This window comes from Crocodylus siamensis, chromosome 1, assembly GCF_052110815.1.
Source record: "Crocodylus siamensis isolate JL-2025a chromosome 1, ASM5211081v1, whole genome shotgun sequence".
Lineage (NCBI taxonomy): Eukaryota > Metazoa > Chordata > Crocodylia > Crocodylidae > Crocodylus > Crocodylus siamensis.
In genome coordinates, this window is record NC_143395.1 from 209504112 (window position 1) to 209527976 (window position 23865).

General features: G+C 51.4%; 1 protein-coding gene and 1 long non-coding RNA gene across 4 annotated transcripts in view; one reads left to right on the top strand and one right to left on the bottom strand.

Annotated features, from left to right (window-relative positions):
* Positions 1-1245, bottom strand: part of LOC149873985 (uncharacterized) — a 15815-nt gene extending 14570 nt beyond the window's left edge. Inside the window, exon 1 of the long non-coding RNA XR_016443208.1 lies at positions 1122-1245. This is a non-coding gene — a long non-coding RNA (uncharacterized LOC149873985). The remainder of the gene's footprint in view (positions 1-1121) is intronic.
* Positions 1122-15568, top strand: LOC149873986 (transmembrane protein 121-like). 3 transcript variants are annotated; one of them, XM_090054296.1, is made up of 3 exons: positions 1122-1322; positions 13425-13550; positions 13982-15568. In XM_090054296.1, exons 1-3 carry the CDS (start codon positions 1237-1239, stop codon positions 14925-14927), a joined length of 1158 nt encoding a protein of 385 aa, XP_089910422.1. In that variant the 5' UTR covers positions 1122-1236; the 3' UTR covers positions 14928-15568. The 3 variants fall into 3 exon arrangements, with proteins under 3 accessions (XP_089910422.1, XP_089910406.1, XP_089910412.1); XM_090054280.1 differs by lacking the exon at positions 1122-1322 and adding an exon at positions 1390-1877 and having other exon boundaries at positions 13427-13550; XM_090054286.1 differs by lacking the exon at positions 1122-1322 and adding an exon at positions 1862-1877 and having other exon boundaries at positions 13427-13539.
* Positions 15569-23865: the final 8297 nt, after the last annotated feature.

A 23865-nucleotide genomic window follows, 5' to 3' on the forward strand; every position in this document is an offset into this window, starting at 1 on the left:
GGGCAGGAAACTGCAAGAGAAGTCAAACAAAAGCCAGCCAAACAGCAAACGAGCCTGTACTGCAACTAGTGCCAACCACACTGCTTGGCTGGGGCATAAACTGCAAAAGGGACAAAAGGAAGGATCCTCCTTTTCCCAGGGAATCCTCATTAATAAATAATCAAAATAATCCATAATCACAATTGTAGCTTTTTGTCTCATGATTCTAACTAATAATCATAATTAATTAGTCATCATACTAGTGTTTTTGTCTAGATCTTTTATCTCCTTTAGAAATGTTCAGCCTATTTCGCTGGACCTGGACTGGGCAGCAGAAAGCTGGCCAGGCCTACATACCACGGAGGCCTGGATAAACAACAAGTGCCAGCCAAACATATGGCTGGGGTTCAGCCCCACACAGGTGGGCTGAAATGCAACGGCTGTGAAACAGAAAAAAGGGCCCAGGCTTTTGGCTGCTCAGCTATACCACCATACTGAGAACTACAATCCCCAACACAGGGGCCAGTGACTCAATCTCACACAATCTCAAGCGTGTGTGTTACACTTGTCACCCTGGAAAGAGTGGGATTGTTACCTAGGACAGGGTGCATGATAAATGGTAATAAAATAACAAATAGCTTAAAGAAAATGCACTGGGGGCTTCTGCTCTCCCAGGATAAGAACAAGGGGCATTCAAGAAAAAGGAAATGTGGAGTGTTCAGAACCAAAAGGAAGTATTTTTTTCATGCAATGTGCAGCTAGAACTGTGGAACCCATTGCCATGAGATAACATAGACACTGCAGACAGCAAGATTAACAAAAAAGGCTGAACATTTCTAAAGGAGATGAAAGATCTAGACAAAAACACTAGTATGATGATTAATTAATTACGATTATTAGTTAGAATCATGAGACAAAAAGCTACAGTTGTGATTATGGATTATTTTGATTATTTATTAATAAAATGAGGATTGTGATCTCTGATTAGATTAACTATGATTATTAATTAGAATCTGAGGCAAAAAAAGTAGAACTCTGAGTGCTAAGAAACACTGTGGAAGTTATTTAGCATCAGTCACACCTGAGGCATTCAAGCAGCCTTCTGAAGTCAGAGAGTAGGTGGAGCCCTAATGGGGGTTTACCTTGAGGCTCTCGCATCTGCCTCGGAGGCCTCCTGGTGCTAGAGACTTTCGTGGCGGGGGGCAAGGCGGGCCTGCATGGGATTGAAGTCGGTTCCTTATTCCTGGGTCCCAGTTCATGATGCTGCCCTGCACTGTTACTACCAACTACACCTTTCTGCCAACTCCGTGGCACGTCTCAGCCACTGCTAACAACCTTTCACTGGGAAAAGATTCGCTTTGCAAAAGGCACCCGGAATAAAGAACCGCCTTCCTCCTCATGTGGACAACAGGGGAGGGGCGGACCGAGCTGGAAACCCAGCGCTCGGCCCAGCTCACGAGGGCCGGGTCGGGACGGAGACGAGCGAGGAGGCGCGGGGCGGCGGCTTCGGGCTGGACGCGGGCCTGGCCGTGCGGAGGCTGAGGCGGGCGGGCGCGCGCCTCCCCGCGGGAGTGGCCAGCCCTGCTGCTGCCCCGCGGTCCCCGGCAGCGCCCAGCCCCGCCGCCTGCCACACTGCGGCGCGGCGCGGCCCCCTCCCCGGGCGCTGCAGCGCGGCCGCCGGCTCGCGTGGGGCGCGGGCCGCGCTGACCTTCGCCTCCCGCCGCCGCGGAGCCGAGAGCCGGGGCGGCGCGGTGCGGCGCGGCGGGGCCCAGCGGCAGCGGGCGGCCGGGCGTCGCTTCAGGCGGAGCACGGGAGCGTGGCGCCGCCCGCCGGGCACATGCCGGAGGAGCCGGGCCGGGGCACGACTGGGCCCCGCGCCCCCGGCCCCGCCGGACACGGTGAGTGACTGCTGTCTGCGGCGGAGGCGGCCGTGCCCGCCGGGGAGGGCGCGCGGAGGCTTGCCCAGCGGACAGGCCTCGGCCTGGGGGCGCGCAGCGCTCCCACTGCCGGGGGCTGGAGGGCACTGAGGTGCTGCAGGCAGGGAGGCGAAGTCGGCGCCCAGGGCTGCTGGCTTGGCGGGTGCCCCTGAGCGCTGGACCCCATCCGTACGTTGGCCCTGGGAAGGAGCAGGGCAGAATGAGGCCCTAGAACCGGTCTCCTGGGAATGGACCAAGCCTGGCGCCTCGTGCCCTGGGGGGACCGTTCCCTGGGACCAAGCTGACCACCAGGAGCTCCAGCCCAAGGTCCTTTTTTGCCCCCCCCCCACTCGCTCACAGCTCCCTGTAGCAAGCTCCCCATCTCCTTCTGCTGTTAGCCTTGTGTCTCTCCCCAGCCACTGCTTAGTCAGGTTGGAGCAGGCGACTTCTAATCCTGTAGTCCCTGCTTATTCCATCACTCTTCTCCTGAATGTATTTCTGGTAAAGTGGGGTCTAGAAAGGAGCAGCCACTCCTGGCCTGGCTACCTGTAGGGTGACTCCTTGCCTGGTGGGGCATGTCTCTGTAGCTGTGCCCCAGAATGATGCCCCCGATGCACTTCAGGATGGCATCTGAGCAGTTGCACCCCTAGAGTTTCTCAGCAGTGCTGCCACTGGTTTGGCTCATCTGTGGCAGTGCTGAGGCAAGCGGTGCTGGCACTTTGGCTATGTGTTGTTTTGTGCTGCTCAAAGCAGACCTGTACTGAGTGGTGTTGCTACTGCTGGTGGAGGTGCACCAGGGCTAGGAATAAAAGGAGAGGCCCCCCTAGGGAAAGGCTCAGGTTTACTCTGTGTTTCAGCTTCTAGGTTCATTCTTCCCATTGAGTTGGGGGAAGGGAGAGGAGCCTTAGATTGACAGGTCTGAGCAGAACAGCTACATTCATCCAATTCTGACCACTTCTGTGTTTTTAATCTTACTGAATGCCTTGGTGTCATTGTTCCGTCCTCCCAGGTCCCCCTTAGCATTACCTGCAAATGCATTTAAATTGCAGGTCACCATTTCCTTCTAGATCACAAATGAAAATATTAAATACATCTGGAACAAGAAAAGATGTTCCTGGCAGAGGACTCCCCGTAGTCTATGCATTGCCCCTTTCTCTTGGGCTTTTAACTGGTTCTCTGTTCATATAACAGTGTTCCTGTCACAACTGATTTGAAGTGAATTTGCAGTTGGGAGTTCATGAGACGCAAGATCAAATGCTTCTGATAAAATCTGCCCTATCCCTGGCATGGCTCAGTGCCTCCCAAGTAAATGAAAGGAAGTAGCAATATATCAGTTTCGCTTTCCTCTACCCGAGGGATTACCCTAAAATTGATTAGTAGATGCTTCAAAAGGCAATATGCTTGTGTGTCCTTCATAAGAGATTACTGGTGGGGAGCTATGTCAAAGATAACAGTGTTGCATTTAATTCTGAAGTGTCAAAACCTAGAGCCTCTTCTCTTGCAGAAAAGAGTTCCATATGAGTCCCCCTTCTCTGACATTGCTGTCTCCAAGCACACAAATCTTCCTGGCTGCTAGTTTTGTGGTCCAGAACTGTAGGAGGCCATGGTCACAGAAGGAGAGGCCAGAGACAGTCCTGGCAAGGGCTTTGAGAATCAAGTCAGAGACCTCAACCAGGCGTGTTTGGGAGGTGATGTGGGGGCTCAGTTAAGAGAGTTAACCCTGCAGTGGTGGGCTGAGGATAACTGATGTTGTTAAGCAGCCTGGCTGCTATGTTCTGATCCAGGTAAAGACTTTGTTCCTAGATCTGCTGTGTGGCATCATGAGTGCTTGGACATTGGATGTTGGGAGGCTGGCTTGGATATTTGGGCATGTAACAGCAGTAGGAAGTCCAACAAGACCTCAAAACTGTATGCTGACTTTACAGTTTATGGGCAGGTATCGCTTGTCATGTGGGGATATTAGAGCTAAAACAAGTAGAGGTGCACCAATATATTGGTCCATAATGTATCAGCACTGATAAAAGGAAAATTGACGTTATCAGCAATTGGCTTTTTTAAGCCAATAATGTCACTGATAAATATTGCGTACATGCACTCAGCCGCAGCACGTATGCAACCAAGAATGCAGCCTGGCAGCTTGGAGAGCAGCGTCTGGCTGGTAAGTCTGTGGGGAAGTATGGTGGGGCAGATCAAGGCCCCCACAGTGAGGAAGAGAGTGGGGCAGGGGCAAGTGCTGCACAGCCAGAGTGGGTTGCCGGATGGAGCTGCGGGTGGTTCGTCCAGGGAGTGGTTCCGGCTGCTGTGTGTACCCGCAGGGGAGGCATGGGGGCATGTGCCTCTGGGCTCTGTGCTCAGGGCGAGGGCGGGCTGTCCACTGCAGGCTGGAGCCAGGGGCTGCACTGGCCTCTTCTTGGCGGAGGAGCTGGGCTAGGGCTGCGCTCAAGGCGGGTGGCAGCAGTGCTGGGGGGGGCCTTTGGGGTGGGCTACAGCCCCCCCAAAATTCACTGTAGCCCCTCCCCCAGTGCAGCTGCTGCCCATCCGGAGCGCAGCCCCAGCCCAGTCCAGCTCCCATGCTGGGAAGAGGATGGTGCAGCCCCCAACCCCAGCCTGCAGTGGGCAGCCCGCCCTCACCCTGCACACAGATCTGGGGGACACATGCCCCCATGCCTCCCCCGGGTGTGCATGGAGCAGTGGAAGCCACCCCAACCTGGCATCCCCTGGATGAGCTGCCTGCTGCTCCATCCCATGCCCCACCCTGGGTGGGCAGCCCCTGTCCACTCCCTCTCTCACCACAGGGCCTTGATCTGCCTCCCCCTACACCCCTTCACTTCCCCCTGCTCCTTCCCCCACTACAGACTTACTGGCTGCTCTCCAAGCTGCTGGGCTGCATATCGGGAATTGGATTCATGTTAGCCAATATGGCTGGTTAATAATCAGCCATCAGTATCAGCCAAAAAAATCTTTATTGGTGCACCCCTAAAAACAAGGTCTTGGAAGAACTTCCCTTATCTAGCCAGCCTCCTAGCTGTCTTGGCCAGCTTGTCTTCCAGGAGCTAGTTTTGGTTTTGCTTTGGGAAACTTGAGTGATGGTGCTGTTTTCATTTGACATATGAGAGATACAGAGTATAGACTCATTGACAAACCACTGTCACTTCACTGTTCATTGTCTCACCAGCTCCCCCAGTGACTTGTTTTCGATGGGGAATAGGATAGTGAAGATTTTTGCAGACTTCAGATATACCACATCTGCCAGTTTCTTCTTGCCTACCTCTTGGGTACATCTGTCAAAACAAAGAATCAAGATTTATGCTTCAAAACTTTCCCCTGGCCCCTCCCTGAGAGTAGCCACCGTACTGCCTAAGCATTGTATGATTTTCTTCTCTTACAGTTTATTACCGTGGAAGAGAAGTTAGAGCTATTGGAATTGTAAGTCTAGGATCCCTTCTCCTTCTCTGAAAAATCAGTACTCCATTTGATGTTCTTCCCTGTTTCAGGGCTGGCCTACATGTCTGATGATTCAGTGAATGAAGCAGTTAAAGCAGCTTCCCTTGTTACACAAGTATACAGGTTCCCCAGACAGGCTGATTCTGAGATGTTCATTCTGGGTAGCTTGTCCTTTTCCTGATCTCTCTAAGTTGTGGTTTTCAGCCTTTTTTCATTTGTGGGCCCCTAAAAAATTTCAAGTGGAGCAGACTCCCTTGGAAATTCCAAATGGAGATGCAGACCCCTTTGAATTGTAAGTGTGGGTATTTGCATACTTTTAAAAATTGATCATAGTCATCTTTTGTGGACCTCTTAGACATAGTCTGTGGACCCTGAGGGATCAGTGGACCACAGGTTGAAAACCACTAGTCTAGAGATTTCTCATTTACTAAGGTTGTTTTCTTCCTTCCTGAAGGGAGATTCTAATACCATTTCAAAGGAATTAATTTTTCTCCTTCCTTTCTGTGGTAAAATTATTCATCTCCTTGATATATTTCCCCTTAGAAGTGCCAAGAGAATGTACATGTGAAAGCAAGGCAGTGAGCATGTGCACATTTGTCTGGAAAAGGCCACTCGAGCCCTTTGTCCCTTTTGGCCCCTTTCTCAGTCTGGTCCCTTTATCTCTGGGTGCCTTGGCTTGGGCCTGCCTAGAACAGGCACCTTGTCCTTTGCACCCACGTTGTTCTTCATTTTCATGAGCTTATGGCCAGGATTGGGCCATTTTATGTAGTTTGTTAGAGGGTTATGAAGACAAACTAGTTTTTTCTTTTCTTTTTTAAATGACGTTTCTGTGGCTTCAGGGTAGGTGGAAGCTGCAGGCTTAGCACCCTAGGGACAAATTCCCCTTGTTCTCCAGGCATCAGTTGAGTGAGGTTCCTATACAGATGAGCTCACTAGCATGCCCTGTGGCAGGGGTGTCAAAATCAAACTAGTTGGCAGACCATATTCCCTGCCTGCAGCTAGGGGGGTGGGTCATATGGCCCACAGAGCCTCTTGCTGGTCAGATGACCCACCTCTGAATCCGGGATGCCTCTGCTGGTGGTGGTGGTGGGGTGTTTAACACAGCAGCTGATTACTGCCTCTAATAGGTATGGAAAACTGGCAATTCAGTGGTAGTTAAGGAGTGGGGCAGGCAGCAACATTAATCCACTAAGGGAATGGGCAGTCTGGCAACACCAGCACAGCTGCTCTGATAGCCACAGCAACAAGCCCCACCAGCTGGGTTTGGAAGTAAGTTGTCCATCCAGTGAAAAGCCCCGCAGACTGGATGACCCACTTCTGTGGGAGTGATCTGGCCTGTGGGCATTAGATGTGGGTTTTAAGTTTGACACCCCTGATCTATGGGGAAGGGGTCCTGTAGGGAGAGCAGGCCACTGTGCCCCATGTAGGTCTTAGCTACTCTGCTCTGTACTAATTAGCAGTCAGGGTGGTGTGTCTGTGTGTCGTCCCAGCCCCAGCTCCTACAGCCTCATCCCAGAGAGAGGCCATGAAAGGTCCACTGGATAGAAACATTTTTAATCCCTCTGGGGCTGTAGTTTATCAATGCAGGCTACCTGCAGTTGGCAAGCTCTGTAGCATATTAGCAATAGGCTGAGGCATCACAAGTCGCAACAAGTGCTAATTTGATAAATGAAAGACTAGTGATAAAAGAACAAGATTAAGGTTGGAAAGAGCCCACACATTTAGGAAGAGCAAGTTGTAAGGTAATCCTGCTCCTCTGGGCACATATAGTTAAAGACTATTGTGATGCAGGATCACATTCTGTTTTCTTCTTTGCTCTGGTGGTCCACACAGTTTAACTGGCATCTGCAGTGACATTTGCCAGGCAGCAGTATGATCCACTGTGCTGTGCCTGTAGCATCCCCAGTTTTACAATGCTCCAGATACCATCCATGTCATTTTGACAGGCGTTAACTGTGCTCCTCTTTCAGTCTCAGTTATGGAGCTGGCTTCTTTGCAGAGCAATGCCTAGAATCCTGTCTTTGCTCCCATTTTTTCCCTAGGCACAAGCAGTAGCAGCAGCTGCACCAGTGTTTTGTTCAAGCTAGAAGAAAGGGACAGGAGAAGTACGGACCTGGTAGGTGGTACTTACATACTGCCAAAAGTCCAGGGTGCAAAGCTAAGGCTCAGGCCACTGACCAGATCACCCTGAGTGCTAGTTTGCATTATGGCTTTTTAGGTGTTTTGCCAGGTTCTTGCACAGAGTGGAAAACTCTGAAAACAGGACACATTTATCCAACCAAAGCACTTGGATGTCACAAAACAAAGTGAAATTAGGAGACATTTTTTCAAATAACTTGAATTCATTGCTTCCAGGTCACTCATGTTAAAGACTAGGGTGTTGTACTGAGACACTTGAGACCTAAGAACAAATCAAGGAGAGACAGGTGAACATCTTTAACGTGGTCAGTAGGGGCATAGGAAACTGGGCCAAAAGAGATGCATCACAGCCAAGGAAGGGGTTAACAGTGCTTCTGTTCAAAACAGGTTTTTGTTTCCTTTCCCAAATCCATGTTAAAGTCTGGCCACCTGGAAGACTAGTTTGCCATTGGGGGTGGGGAGAGGTGGGCACAGGGCTAGAGCATTTGGTATGAAAGTCTGAGAAGATGGTCTGGGTCTCAGTGGTGTCCCAGGATGCACAGTGTCTGGGGTAAGGTGGAAAATCAACTTTTTTCTAACTTTGTTTAAAAAGAAGGAACTTTAAAGATTGAGAAGTGGCTTGATTAGTGATCAGATGCTTTCTCAAGGAGGAAATGCCTAACATAGAAAGTCAGGAGAAAAGATGGAAGTTTGTCAGACAAATTCACATTTGTCTGACAAAGGCACACATTTTTCATTGTGAGAGTGAAAATTGTTCCAATGGTCAGAGTGAGGTGATGGCATTTCTATCTCTAGATGACTTCAAATCAAAGCTGAATGTCTTTCTGGAAGATGTGATTCAACCAGACACAGATTATTGGCATTAGTGCAGGGGTAACCAGGTGGAATTCAGGGGTCTGTTACACAGGAAGTCATCCTGAGTGATCCCTGTCCCAGGGGTTTCTGTCCCAGGGCACCTTTACGGCCACAGCAGGATGCAGCACTCACCCAGCCCTTGGCTTGCAGCATTCAGGCAGCCTGTCCTACACATCAGGTTATGGGAACCTGTTTCCAGCCAAATCCAGGCAAGTCCTCTTCCTCTAGGGTTATCAGTGGTCCAAAAGAGATCAACCCCAAATAAATCTAGGCCATACTAGGAGCCATATCCCACAGTGCAGTTTCTGGAGCCCTGGCCCCAGCAGGTCTCTAGTAAAGAGAGAATCAGAGCCTCAGTTAGATTTTGTCCATTAACTTCTTGTGGGCCAATCAGAGTCTTGTGTAACCCATAAAAAGCTCCTTTTCCCATTAAAATCTGTGAAACAGTTTGACAAGAGCTGGTTTCATGTAGAACTAAGGTCACTGTTGTGCCCCTGCTGAAGTCTAATTCCCAGCACCCACAGGCTCCAAAAGAGAGGGAAGGAATGGAAGAAAAAGCCCCAAAGCTGAGCTACTGTTTGAAGCTTGGTGAAAGTCCTGCCTGGTATGTGCAGACAGCTGCACCTTGATTCCATCTGTGGGGGTGTCCTTAGTGTGACTAGTGTACCAGGGCAAGGCCTGCAGGCAGCTTCTTGCACCCAGAAGGAGTAAAACCCACTTAGTAAAACACAGTGCAACAGGTGCTGGGGGCCTTGCAATGTGGAGTTGAAACTGTGTTTTACCTGGTGTGAAGCATCACTTAAACTTTGCAGTGACTGGTTTCCATGTCTGAGCCTGGGGCTGTGCATTCCTGTGTCTCAGCAGGAGTTACTGCAGCCCCTCTCTAACCCTGTTTTCTGTAGGCCGCTCTCCTTCAAAGCCCAGGCTGTGTAGGTGGGTCAGGAGGGGCACTTGTCCTGCTTCTTTCAGGCTATATTTTCACTGTCAAAAATGAGTCTTACAGCGAGATGAGTGCTCATGCCCTCTGTAAAATCTTAATGGAGACAGGGTGCAGGCAGTCCTTACTGTGTGATGATACTGAGTGAGGTCAAAATCAGGTGCATAGTGTTGTATTCAGCTGGTGGCCTCCTTGCAAAAACTGCTTTTGGCTGGAAAGCAACCTTGCTGTGCTTATTGCATTGTAAACCCCTTGCTTTTGGGGAGAGAATTAATAGCTTCATTGTTTACCTTTAAGTTGGGTCTAAATCTCTGGCCACCTCTAGTCTCTTCCACCTGCTCCTGCTCTATCCCCTGCCTGCCAAGTGTGTGCAGGCTGAATGGATCTGTGCATCTTCTCCTGCTCTTTCTGCTCCTTCTCCCAGCTGACGTATTCCTCCCCTTCCCATGGCCCCTCTGATCTTACAGGACCTCTCTCACATCCCTGACTCAGTTTGCTTGGGGTATGCTAGCTTCTGCAGTTGCTGTTCCAGCCCCTTCTGCTCCATATAACAGCATAAAGGAAAGCAGTTAGCCCTTGGTTTCACACCAAGATGGAGACCTAGGGTTGACAACCCAAGAAATGTTTTTTTACTAACAAGCTGCAAACTTCATACTGACAAACATTTTTACTGACAGTAAAAACGTGTCAATTAAAAGAAAATTTTCCTGGATTGGCAGACCTGTGTAACCGCCACAGGGATTTAACACTTCTGATCTGCAATCACCCTGACATCTGCTGAGAGGGAAATACAACAGTGCACAGATGATCCAGGAAGCTTTTGGAAAGTATTGGGGACAACTTGCTGATGCCAGTGCAGGAGTGGCCAACCAGGGGCCATGCCCTTCTTGACCTGCTGCTCACAAACAAGGAAGAACTGGTGGGGAATATAGTAGTGGATGGCAACTTGGGCAGCAGTGACCATGAGATGGTTGAGCTCAGGATCCTGAGGAAAGGAAGGATGGAGAGCAGCAGAGTAAGGACCCTGGACGTCAGAAAAGCATGCTTCGACTCGCTCAGGAAACTCGTGGTCAGGATCCCCTGGGAAGCCAGTCTGAGGGGGAGAGAAGTCCAGGAGAGCTGGTTGTACTTTCAAGAAGTTGTACTGAGGGTGCAGGAACAAACCATCCTGATGTGCAGGAAGACTAGCAAGTATGCCATGAAGTTCAGCAAGGACAAGAGCAAAGTCCTGCACTTGGGACAGAACAATCCCATACACCAGCACAGGCTGGGCAGCAGCTCAAGACCTGGGGGTGAATATGAGCCAGCAGTGTGCCCTTGTTGCCAAGAAGGCTAATGGCGTACTGAGCTGCATTGTTAGGTGTGTTGCCAGTAGGTCAAGGGAAGTGATTATTTCCCTCTATTCAGCACTGGTGAGGCCACATTTGGAGTACTGTATTCAGTTTTGTGCCCCCCACTACAGAAAGGATGTGGACAAATTGGAGAGTCCAGCAGAGAGCAACAAAAATGGTAAGGGGGCTGAGGAACATGACTTATGAGGAAAGACTGAGGGAGCTGGGTCTAGAGAAAAGGAGACCGCAGGGACTTAATAGCAGTCTTCGGCTATCTGAAGCGGGGTCTGAAAGGATGGGTCTAGACCAGAGGCGGGCAATTAGTTTTGGCAAGCCATCGAGGGCCATGTGACAGGCAGCCAGGGGCAGATAAAAAATTTAGAAATGTAATATTTAGGGGCCCTGTGGGCTTGTTAGAATGGTCTGGTGGGCTGCATTTTGATGGCAGATGACAGAACAAGGAGCATCGGTCTCAAGTTAGAGGAAGGGAAGTTTAGGTTGGATATGAGGAAGAATTTTCTCACTAGGAGGGTAGTAAAACACTGGAACTGGTTACTCAGGTTGGTGGTGGAAGCTCCATCCTTGGACGTTTTCAAAACCTGGCTAGACAGAGCTTTGGCTGGGATCATCTAATTGGGGCTGGTCCTGCTTTGAGTTGGACTAGATGACCTCGTCAGGTTCCTTCCAACCCTCACTTTCTATGATTCTGTGACTTTACCCTCCACCCTCAAAGAAACCTTTCTGTGACCAGCAATATTACAGGATGGGAAGCAGCAGCACATGGCTAGAGGGGAAGGCGTCTACAAAGCCCTGAGAATTCTTGCAGGGTGCTGCACTCCTGCTCGGACACCAGGTGGTACTGTCTAAGTGAAGCTCCATGGGGTGTCACAAGATGCTGAAGCTTGATTGTTTTTATGGGGGGCTCAAATTTATTTACAGACAGGAAGTTTTAGCTTGAACTTTTACTGACTGTCTGTAAACTTACACAGTTGCTGCTGGTCGGCCTCATGTCCTTCCTTGGCTGTTATGTATCCCAGCTACTGCTCTTATTTTGCTGCTTACACTTGGACAGTGAGCTCTGCTCTGGCGTGACTCCCTCTGGAAGTTGCATAGGCTGTATTTCTTACCAAGCTTGTTTTTGAGAACTGTGTTTTATTCAGCTCCTCAGTCCCCCCACGACAACCTTAGCATTCAGCCTCCTCTGCTTAGAGACCTTTTCCTTAGAGCCCAGCAGATCTCTGCCATTTTCTGTGCATGTCCCTTTGCAGATGGGCTGGGGTTCTGAAGTTGAGGAGTGCCTGGGGAGCAGAGTCAACTGAGTCAGATGTGCACACACAGCACATGTGAAAGGCTGTTCCGCTCTGGGGGGTTACTTTATATGTTACTTCCTGGAGCCCAGGCGTATCGATTCCGTGGCTCAGAGCTGATTGGCTCCTTTGCAAGTGAAAATAGGATTTTTTCTGTATTCAGCCCTTCAGTCTCTGCATGACACCTTAGGGGCTGCAGTTCTGCTCTTCTCAGGGTTCAGCAACAGCAACGTCTTTGGTTTGAGGGCAGGCTTAAGTCTAATGTGACAGACTGGAGTTCTGCTCTGGGAGGACAATGTTCAGAAGGGAGAGTCAATCGGGGTGTGGGTACAGAGTGGTACTAGAATTTGGGCCTGGCAAGGGCAGGGAGAGTCTGCAGGTGGATGTTATTAGGAGTTTGGTGGAAGGAGCTTGTTCTATAGGTAGGGCAAGAAGTTACCCTGAATCCTGACATGAGGATTAGGAAGCACCAGTCTGAGTGTTTGTCTCTTATTTCCAGCTGGTCTCTGGAGCTTGTTGGTAAGGGAACTTATTGGTAGAGGAAGCCCAGCCCTACTTGCCATGTTTTAGTCAGTAGCATTAAGCTGATTGAGGCTGAAGTGCTGGGGAACCTCCACCCTCAACAGGGCCAGAACCAGGAGCTTGGAAGGGGCCTTGGCTCAGCTGTCCCAAAATGTGTAAGTACAGCAGTTAAGCAAGGCCACCTTGGTGCCAGTGCCCAGCCAGTATCAGCTCCAGAACCCAGACCCCTCTGGGAGCTCCTGCTTTTAGCTCTGGCAGTTCCAAAATCAATCTGGTAGGGGTCTGCCAGGGCTGCAGGGAGGGGGCAGCTGTAGGTCTGGGTTAGGTCTTGCTAATGGTTTTGCTGCCCAGTGGAACCTCAGTGCCCTCATCTGAGTCCTGGGAAGCTGCCAGCCCTGGCTGGAATTTACCACATGTTGGCTTGATGCTTTTCCCCACCCTCCAGCTAAGGAAACCTCTTCTCAGTGCAGGATCCCAAAGAGGCACCCCTTCTCACAGCAGGGGACTCCCAACAGGGTGGTTCCTCCCTCTATATTCAAAACCCAGATGGGCAGGAAGGGGTATCAGCGTGTAGATAACCCCATGGCCTTGCCACCCTGGTGCTCAAGCCTATGTATATATGTGAAGATGGCCAACACCTCCCAATGGGTTAACAATCTCAGGGCGGCCAGTTCAAGATACTTCACACTTCAGCACTTTGGGCACTGAGGCCTCTTTAACATGTCTCCTGTCAGACCTTGGAGTTGCATATCAGTGCTCTGCCACACCATCACAAAGGAGATGGGAGCACAGTGAGGCCCCTGCTGGCAGCTGGTATCAAGTGGAGTGTTCATCTGTGGCACAGCTAGGAGTGTACCAGGGGTCTCTGAATTGCAGTTCAGGGCTCAAGGCACAAGGCCAGCCCCTTTGCTCCTAGCAGCCCTACTTGTACTCAGAGCAGTTCTCAGCTGTCCAGCACCGTTCAGAAGCCCTGATGTTTTCACTCTTTCTCTTCAGGAATTGGCTTTTCACTGGCTCTGCTCTCTCCTCCTTGGACACAGCAGGAGGCCCAGCACCAGCCCACTGAAGGCAGAAGAAGGCGTGGCATCAACACGCTGGGGAGGCAGAAGGTTTGGCCCAGGTCTGGTGGGGGTGCAACGTGGGGCTGGCTTGGGTGTGCTGGGCGTGGGCAGCATGGGCAAAAGGGTGGGCATATCAGGGGACTGGGTGCAAGTCTGGTGGGGGGGATCTCACACAAGCACAGGTGGAGGGGCTCGTGTCCCTAGACCCCTCATCAGCCCCAATCCCATTGTCAGCCTCTCACTACACAGGAGACACTGCTGCCATGGGCAAAGATGTTGGTGCAGCCAGGGGGTTGGCACAGACCCTGATGCAAATACTGCTTTTGTTGCTGAGGGGAGGGGGATGACCATTGGTGGCTGCAACAAGGAGCTGGCAGCTGCTGTGTAACTGGCCACACCAACATCTCCTCCCCTCCCCCACAGCTTCTCAGGTGTGAAACTTACCAGTTATGCCTCTGTCTCTGACAGATCTTTGTGTCCTTCCTTACAGGATGGTTCCCCCACCCCCCATCAACAAGCCCCACGTCTGCCTCTCCACTGTACTCATCATGAGCAGCATGGTGCTGATGGATGCCTACCTGGTAGAACAGAACCAGGGCTCCAGGAAGCTGGGCATCTGCATCATGGTGTCTGTGGGTGACGTCTGCTTCCTGCTGGTGCTCTGGTATGTGGCTGTCTGGGTTGGAGCAGAGGTGAAGACAGCCAAGAGAGGCTACGCCATGATCCTATGGTTTCTGTACATCTTTGTGTTGGAGATCAAGGTCTACTTCGTCTATCAAAACTACAAGGCTGACCGCAAGAGCATGGACCTCATGGCCCATAAGGCCCTGACCCTATTGTTGTCCATCTGCATCCCAGCCCTCTACATGCTGTTGGTGGCCACAGAGCACATGGAATATGTCAGGACATTCAAAAAGAAGGAGGATCTCCGCAACCGCCTCTTCTGGGTCATTGTCGACATGCTGGATGTGCTGGATATCCAAGCCAACCTGTGGGAGCCTCAGAAGAAAGGGCTGCCACTTTGGGCCGAGGGCCTGATGTTCTTCTACTGCTATATTTTGCTCCTGATTCTCCCGTGTGTGTCCTTGTGCGAGATCAGCATGCAAGGGATCAGCATTGTGCCACACAGGATGATGCTGTACCCCATGATGAGCATGCTCACCATCAACATTGCCACCATTTTCATCAGGGGAAGCAACATGGTCTTCTTCAGAGATGCCCGGGTCTCTGGTATTTTCATGGGCAAGAACATACTGGCCATTGTACTTAAAGTCTGCATGTTTGTGCAGTACAGGAGGCAGTTGCAACACCTGCCAGCGGGACTCAGCACCGAGCCCCAGCACAACTCCATGCCCCATCCCCAGCCAGTTCTGCCTCTTTTGAAGTCCCAGAGCCAGACTCGCTGCCCCAAGGTGGTGGCCCAGGAGAACACGTGACCTGCAGCAGGGGCTGCAGACTGGGCACAGAGCAGCATTTCTGTGTGCGATTATTAGGGTCCAGCGCAAAGCATGAGGGGGTGGCTGAGTCCTGTACCCTCTGGTGGTTCCTTTAGGAAGTCTGTGAGTAACCCCTCCCTCCCTTGCACAGACAAACCAACCACCCACATTCTAGGGACATCCTAGCCCAGAGCTGGGGACAGGTCACTTTTCTGGTGGCACAGAGTAAAACAGGACTGTGGGGCCAGAGCAGAAGCAAGGCAGCTACCAGGGCCAGTAGAGCTGTTAGTGAGGACCACGCTGTGCAAGATGGTGAGGTCCCTCCCTGCTTTCTCCCCTCCATTCGTTCTTCTGTTTGGAGCGGATCTGCTGAGCTGCTGTGGCCACAGTGTGGCTTTATGGTGGGCTGCTGGTCTGATGGGAACATCCCTGGGGCCTCAGTCTGCCCTTGTTGCCCTGTGCAGCCATGCTGTCCAGTCAGAGTTGGAGTTTGGAGAGGATTGGTGGGGGAGAAAGCTAGGGTGGAGATTTTAGCGCCTTGCCCCCCATTCCCAAGGTGCTCGGAGACCCAGTGGAACTCAGTGGGTCACAGTCTTTTTTTCATAAGCATCTTCCTCTTTCCAATAAAAGAAAGCACTAGCCCTGCAGCTTCCTGGTATGTCTGTGCAGCTGCCACCTACGTGCTTGGGACTCACTTTTTTGCTGATGAGTTTGGAGGAGCTGTGTCCACAGGAGTGAGAAGAATTTGGGTGTGATGGAGGCACAGGGGAGATGTGCTGTGTAGACGGAAAGGTTGAGGTGCTGTGAACACTGGATCATTCAGATTGCTTGTCTGAATCTGACTCTTACATCCTTCGTGCAGTCTTACACAGGCCAACTGGCTTGGAAACAGGCAGGTGGATTAAGAGTTTAGCTTAGAGTTTGCAGAGCACGTGTGAGGTCAATGGATCAATGGGTTTCCAAGATGGAGGGATCCAAAATAACCTGCTTGTAAAGCCCTGGTTTCACACAACTCTGTTTTGTATGACTTGTTGGGCCAGGCACCCCATCAAGGTCTTGGTCCAGCTCTTAAAGCAGGCCCTGAACCAAATTAGCACAAAATGCTTAAGTGTAATTTTTGGTTCTGCCTCCTGGCATGAGAAGGCCATGGCCTCTCCAGGCCTCTCCCTCCTGTCCTTAGTTCTCTCCTGTGGCACAATCACAGTTTGCCCTGCTTCTTACCAAATTCTTCTTTCCCAGGTGCCTAACACAGTCACAAAGCCATGCTGCTGTTCACACAGCCCAGCAGAAGCCCCTTCAGGCCTGTGCCTGAGCAATTACTGAGATGAACTTGCTGCTGGCTGTAGCAATCACCCAGGCTCCAACCACTGTCACCATTAGCTGATGGCAGGTGTGCCAGAGAGGCTAGAGTGTGGTGTAGGCTGACAGCTCTCTTGTGGGCAGAGCGAAGGCTGCACAGTTTACGAAGCTACACCTTAACTTCTCTCCCTGGCTTTCATCATGGTGGGGGATGAATAGTCTCCAGCCCATGGAGAGGTCTACTATAGTGAGATGGTCAAGGGACAGCTCTCCCTCATCCTAGTAGAGAAATGTGCTGGTTCCCACTGCCTGGATTTCTGCCTCACATCTGACACATGTGAAACCCAATCCCTTTTTCCCCTTGCCTTGTTTGCTGCCTGCCAGGGCCTCCGGGAGCACGCTGTGCAACAGGAACTGGTCCCTGTGAACACACCCAGCTTTCTTGCTGGCTCTGTTCCTAGAGCTGGGCAGTGGAGCTGCCTGCATGAGCCAGCTGACAGGGAAGTGGATTTATGCAGCATTCTTCCTTGCATGGCTGAGGTTAATACACAGAAGTAAATTATTGCAGACACTTGCAGCTCCCCATTCTCTCCCAGTGCCGCAGCAGTCCCACTGCATTGCCCACCATGCACAGCAGAGCCCCTGGCACCTGCCTGCTCCACTGCCCCTGAGGTAGTGCCCTCTCCCAGAAAAGCCCTCTCTCACCCCTAGCAAAGGGGCCATGAGTCCCACTGCTCCCTGATGCAGCAGCTGGTGGGGTAGAAGACACTAGAGGGGCGCTCCTTTGGTTCAAACAGTACTCCTGCAGCTCTGCTCCTGAGCTAGTAGACCTTAGAGGCAGGTGGTGAGGCATGGGAGCAGCTCTGGCCATGGCAGAGGCTTGGAAACCATGAGTGTGCTCCTTTGGGGGATAAAGCTGAGGATGCTGGCTGAAGGGCAAGGAAGTAGTGGGAGGTGATGGCTGTGGAACGGTGCTGGCTTCTCTGAAGGGGGAAGCTGTAGGGGTAGTGCCCAAGAAGGCACTGCTCACAGAGATTGTGGGCCTGGGACTTGCCCTGTATCAGCTCCATTTCATCCAGCTGCCCCTTGTGGGGGTAGGGGGGTAGCTTTGAGGGGCCGATTTCCTCAAGACATTGGATCATGTACCTTTTACTGTGTCCCTGGTCCCTGGGCTCATGGCAGGTGGGGGATGGGGGACATTGCACATATAGAGCATGCTGGAGGAGAGCACTAGGCACTTCCTCTGCACCTTGGTGCAGCAAACTGCATCTCTCCTGTTGGGGGCCCTGGGCATTCACCTCTAGCCAATTCCCCACTTCCTCACACTCTGCCCTATCCCCCATATCCAGCCCCTGCTTCTTCACTGGGACTACAGTGCCCCCATGACCCTGGGTTGCCTGTTTATATTTTCCATGGAGATACAACCTGATGAATGAGACCCAATTCTCTTTTGTGCATCCATCTGAAGAGGGAGCTGGTGTCACTGGGGCTGTGCTGCAGCAGGACAAAGCCACCCTGGGGAAGAAATGGTGTGGTCCTGGGCTGCCCCTGGTGCCAGGCTGGGGAAGACCCTTCCTCCCACCAGGTGAGAAAGGAGAGGGAGAAGCAGACACTACACTCATCCATCTGCCCAATTAGCCACTTGTGCCAGACTGGAATGCAAAGTGCAGCCACCTGTCACCCCTTCCACCCCCAGTCCCCCACAGTTAGTCAATACAGTATAGGCTGACAGAGCCATGGCAGCACTCAGGAGCAGGAGCCACCCTTCTCACCACACATGCCAAAGGGTCTCACTCTACTCTCACTGCAGGCGCATATCTACTGACAAGCTGCCCTGAGTTTCCTCCCTGTCCGATCCCTCCTCCTCTCTCCTCTATGCCAGTGTGACAGTGATACACATGGTCAAGCAGGCTGAAGTATTGAGTACGGGAAAAATCAGAGTTTTCATTTTTAAAAGGTCAGGTTCTAGCCCCCTGGCTGTGGATACAAACCTTGGAACCAAAACATCCCCTGCCCTGCCACAGGCAGTGAATGAAGAACCCTTGGGTGACACGGTTGTAAATTCACCTGATTTGTAGCAGACTTCCACCTTGTGCTCAGGCACCTGAGCTGGCCCCTGGGCATGGCAGCCCTGTACAGGGATAAAGCAAAACCCAATGGGAAGCAGCAACACCCAAATCCCTGCTGCCACCAGACATCTGCTGGGAAGAGCAGTCAGCCAGGTCTGACCGCTCAAGTAGGTTCCTAGCTCAAATGCAGGACCTCTATCTAACCCAGGAGGTGCACAGCCCCACCAGGGGGGAATGCCTTGTTGGACCTGGTGCTGGCCACGGGTGACAACCTGGTGAGGGGGCTGCGGGTGCTCTACCACCTGGGCGACAGCAATCATCGCCTGCTGGAATTCACCATCCAGCGCAAGGTGGCAAAGGCCTGCAGTAAGGCAGCAGCCCTAGATCTCAGGAGGATGGACTTCAGTGAGCTAAGGAGAATAGTCAGGGAAGCACTGAGGTCCCGGAGGGGAGGGGAGCCAGGTGTCCCAGAAGAGTGGCCGCTCCTTAAGGAGACAATTCTCCAGGCCCAAAGGGAGGCAATCCCAACATGGATCAAAGGGGGCAGGAGGGCACAAAAGCCCCCATGGCTCACCAAAAGCATTTGGGAACATCTCCTAGCTAAAAGGGAGGGGTACACCCAATGGCAGGGAGGGGCCATCTTCAGGGAGGATTATACTGCGGTTGCTCAGGGCTGCAGGGGGAGTCAGGAAGGCCAAGGTGGACATGGAACTGGGACTGGCTTCCCGGATCAAGGACAACAGGAAGTCCTTTTTTAAATACAAAGGGGGCAAAAAGAAGGTACTGGGTAACGTGGGGCCCCTGCAGGACACGCTAGGAAATTTGGTTGTCACAGCAGATGACAAAGCTAACTTATTTAACGACTTCTTTGCCTCCATTTTCCTGAGCAGGCACCGGATCAGCAAGCACCAGATCACCCCCCTCAAGCCCCAGGAGAGGCACACCCAGGCCAAGGGTCAGTGAGGATCTAGTCAGGGAACTTCTGGAGGGACTGGATGTATTTAAATCAGCAGATCCAGATGATTTCCACCCCCAAGTGCTGAGGGAATAGGCTGAGGTCATTGCAGGACTCCTGGCACGGCTTTACAAGCACTCGTGGTGCTCTGGTGTGGTGCCAGAGGACTGGAAGAGGGCCAACGTGGTTCCCATTTTCAAAAAAGGGAAGAATGAGGACTCAGGAAACTATAGGCCAGTTAGTCTTACCTCGATCCTGGGTAAGCTTTTTGAGAGAATTATTCTGGCGCATGTCCACGAGGGGCCAGCAGGGGAGATCATGCTTAGGGGCAACCAACATGGGTTCATTAGTGGCAGGTCTTGTCAGACCAACCTGGTGGCCTTCTATGACCAGGTCACAAAATCCTTAGATGCAGGGGTAGCAATGGACGTAGTCTTCCTGGAGTTTCGGAAGGCCTTTGACACTGTCTCTCACCCTGTTCTCATTAAAAACTGGGGGACTGTGGTGTTGACACCCACACGGTCAAAAGAGTTGCCAACTGGCCGGAGGGCCGCACCCAGAGAGTGGTGTTAGACGTGTCACTTTTGACATGGATGGATGTGGGCAGTGGGGTCCCCCAGGGCTCAGGCCTTGGGCCCACACTGTACATCTTCATCAGTGACTTGCATGCAGGGGTAAAAAGCACCCTGCTCAAATTTGCTGATGACACTAAGATGTAGGGGGATGTGGGCACACTATAAGGAAGGAATAGGCTACAATCGGACCTAGACAGGTTACAGGGGTGGGCGGATGAGAACAGGATGGGTTTCAACACTGACAAGTACAAAGTGATGCACCTGGGAGGAAGAACTAGCACCATACCTACAGGCTGGGAACTCCCTTCTCGTCAGTGCAGAGGCAGAGAAGGATCTTGGAGTCATTACTGATGCCAAGTTGAACATGGGCCGGCAGTGTGGGGAGGCAGTTAGGAAGGCCAACCGCACCTTGTCATGCATCCACAGATGCATCTCAAGCAGGTCCAAAGAGGTGATCCTCCCCCTCTATGCGGCAGTGGTCAGGCCGCAGCTGGAGTACTGCATCCAGTTCTGGGCGCCGCACTTCAGGAGGGATGTGGACAACATGGAGAGGGTCCAGAGGAGGGCCACTTGCATGATCAGGGGGCAGCAGGACAGGCCCTGTGGGGAGAGGCTACAGGACCTGAACCTGTTCAGCCTCCAAAAGAGAAGGCTGAGGGGGGAGCTCATGGCCTGTTACAAACTAGTCAGAAGGGACCAGCAGGCACTGGGGAAGTCCCTGTTCCTCAGAGCGCTACCAGGAGTGACAAGAAATAGTGGTCATAAGCTGGCAGAGGGTAAATTCAGACCAGACATCAGGAGGTGCTACTTCACTGTCAGGGTGGCTAGGATCTGGAACCAACTTCCAAGAGAAGTGGTGCAGGCTCCTACCCTGGGGGTCTTTAAGACAAGGCTAGACAATCACCTTGCTGAGGTCGATTGACCCCAGTACTCTCTCCTGCCATGGCAGGGGGTTGGACTCGATTATCTGCTCAGGTCCCTTCCGACCCTACTTACTGTGAAACTATGAAACCACTGCAGCTCATCCCTGCACTCTTCAGCAGAGAGGCAAGTCCTGCCTGGTCATGAAGGCCTTGTGTGTGGAGGATGGATATCTCAGTGGGAGGGAACAGGCATGCACAAATGGAACTGGTCAGGACTGAAGGACACAATGCAGGGGACAGGGGTTTTCAGGATCTCCCTGAGGAGCTGAGAGGTAGGGCCATGACTAGCCTGCACGGGGACTGATCAGCTGCTTGACAATAACCAGCCTGAGCTGGCTGTGATAAGCGAGGGGCAGTTTGCATTAGTACTGCAGGTGGTGGGTGAGAGCCAGGGTTGCACACAAGCCGAAGAGGAGCAGCAAGTTGTCCAAGCTCATCTCTGGTCCTTGACTGTGTGCATAAAACAAGCTGCTTCTCCTTCCTAGAGCTCTGTTGTGACTCACCACCTTCCCTGGCTCACTCACCAAGGAGACCTCTTTTTCTTCCAGGTTTGTTCCTGGTCTCTTACCAGAGGAATTCATCCATTGCCTCTACTTTGAGAAGTGGACAAGGTCCAGCACCAGAACTGCTGAGCCCTGCCCCTGTCAATGGAATGGTTTGGGAGTGGGGATACCACTTATATTTGCAGCATGGTTGCGTGGGTGGCTCTGGTACAAACCACACTCGGGGAAATCCAGGTCACCAGAGCTTTGGACATCTGGCTTTGTTTTTTGGTTCCAAACTGAAGGAGCTAGGTATGTTCAGCTTGTGGAAAAGGCACTTAAGAGAGGACGTGATAACAGTATTCAAATACTTGAAGGGCTGCCATTAAGAGGGAAAGCACCTTTTCTCTCTTGCTGCAGAGGAGAATGTAGGTTGAGGTTGCAGCAAAATAAATTTAGATTGGATATCCAGAAAAACTTCTTCACTGTGAGAATAGTGAGGCAGTGGAATAGACAACTAGGGCAGTTGTGGACTGTCCATCACTAGAGGTGTTCAGGAAGTTGGACAGCCACTGGTTGGGGATGATCTAAGCATAGGCTATTTTCTACTGTGGGTATTTCCTATGCTTTGAGCTTTGTTGGTTGCTCCCGCCTGCCCCACGACACCCTCCCCTCCTTTTTTCTGCTACACATGTCAGGGTGTTTTTAAGTCTCCCCAGAAGCATTCACTGCTGGCTACAGCTAATGCTGGGAACTTCAACTGAGGTGTGCCAATGCTTCTGCTCAGAGCAAAGCTGGAGATTCCTGGCTAGAGGGTCTTACCCCTCTGGCTCAGGGTTAGGCTGCCGCATTTGGGGTCACGAAGGAATTGTACCCCATGGTCAGACTGGTATGGGCTGTGGGGTTTTTTTTGCCTTTCTCTATAGTTTGGGGGCATGGCCCTCAGTCAAGGATCTCTTGAGCATATATTGAAAACATTTTATAGAAGCAGGACATTAGCTGTTGTGATTTCCCTGCTTCACCTGTGGCAGGTGAGGGTGTTAGGTCTATGTTGCGTCAGGGTTGATGGTAGACTTATGTAGAATTTAGATTTTGGTAGTATGGGTTGGTTTGAATGGGGATGATCCTGCCTCAGGCAGGGGGTTGGATTAGATGACCTCTGGTGGTCCTTTCCAGCCCTACTTCTCTATGACATCTATGACTATGAACAGGAGTGACGCGTACGGGGTGCACATGCACCCTCCGCATGTGGCGGTGCACCCCCTGCAAAAAGCCGCCATTGATACTGTTGGCAGTGCCTACAGGCAGTTGCCACTCACCACCCTGCCACCGGTGGCATGTGCAGGCGGTCCACAATTTCCACTGCTGGCAGTACCTGTGGGTGGTCACCAACCCCTGGTCGGCGCTTGCTACCCCCCAGCAGCTGCCGACACTGCCAGTGACGTCTGCAGGAGCTCCCAGCTTACCACCACCTGGCTCCCACCACCACCAGCACAGCCGTGTCCCCCCAACCACTGGGGGCACGCGCCATTCATGACTATGAAGAAAGAGGCTGAGGCCTGGTGTAGTGGCAACATACTGCACAGGGAGAGAGCAGTCACGGTAGGGGGTGGGGCAGAACTAAGCTTGTCCTTTAAACATTAATCTCCCAACCTTCCGTCCACTGTGATTTAGTCCTAACTTTGCCGTGTTCAACTTTCAATGCTTTGATCATTAATGAAACATTTCAACAATGTTTTAGTTAATATCTGTATATACCCCTTCCTAGCTATTAAATGCCAGCTCCACTCCCAAAACAGACTGCTGTCCCTTCTTACTGATCAACTGGCCATATAAATTCAGAGCCAAGTTTATTCACTATTCAGCAAATCCAGAAAAGCTTTACCTTTCTCCCCATATCCATTGGGCCTGGTTTCAGATATATAGGTACTTAGGACTATTTTTTGGCTTAAGTGTCACATATAGATTTCATAGATTTTTAGGGTGGGACCTCAGCAGATCATCGAATCTGAGCCGCTTCCCTGGGCAGGAAAGAGTGCTGGGGTCAGATGACCCAGCCAGGTGCTTGTTCAATCTCCTTTTAAAGACCTCCAAGGTAGGGAAAGCACCACCTCCTTTGGGAGACCATTCCAGATCCTGGTCACCCTTATCAAAATGCTTTTTAAAAACATTTCCCATTTTCAGGGAATACTACAAACACTAACTATGCTCTGGAGGAGGGTTCCCTTCTCCATTTGGACAATTTGGCAGAGACTGGCTGAAATTTAAGGGACTTCAGGTAAGATCAGGGCATACTTAACTCTCATTCAGATCACTGGACCATTTCCTTTTAGACAGTGTGTGAAGGGTGGAGAACAAGAGTTTCAGTGGTTTTCAAGGGTCAGTGGTTTTTATATAGGTAAAGATGAACTAGGTAGCATTTAAAGGCTTGCTCCTTTAATATTTATTTCAATGGCAAAATTGAACTCTAAATCCTCTGATGAGAGAGGCTGGATTCTTAGGGATGGGAAAAATCTCAAATGTTCCCACAGACAAGGTTCAAACCAAAACCTTGGATCTAAATGAATTTGAGGCCTCTGAAGATCTGAGGTTGGAACTGTGCCATGAAGCTTCAGCTCTTCTCTGTGTGTAACAT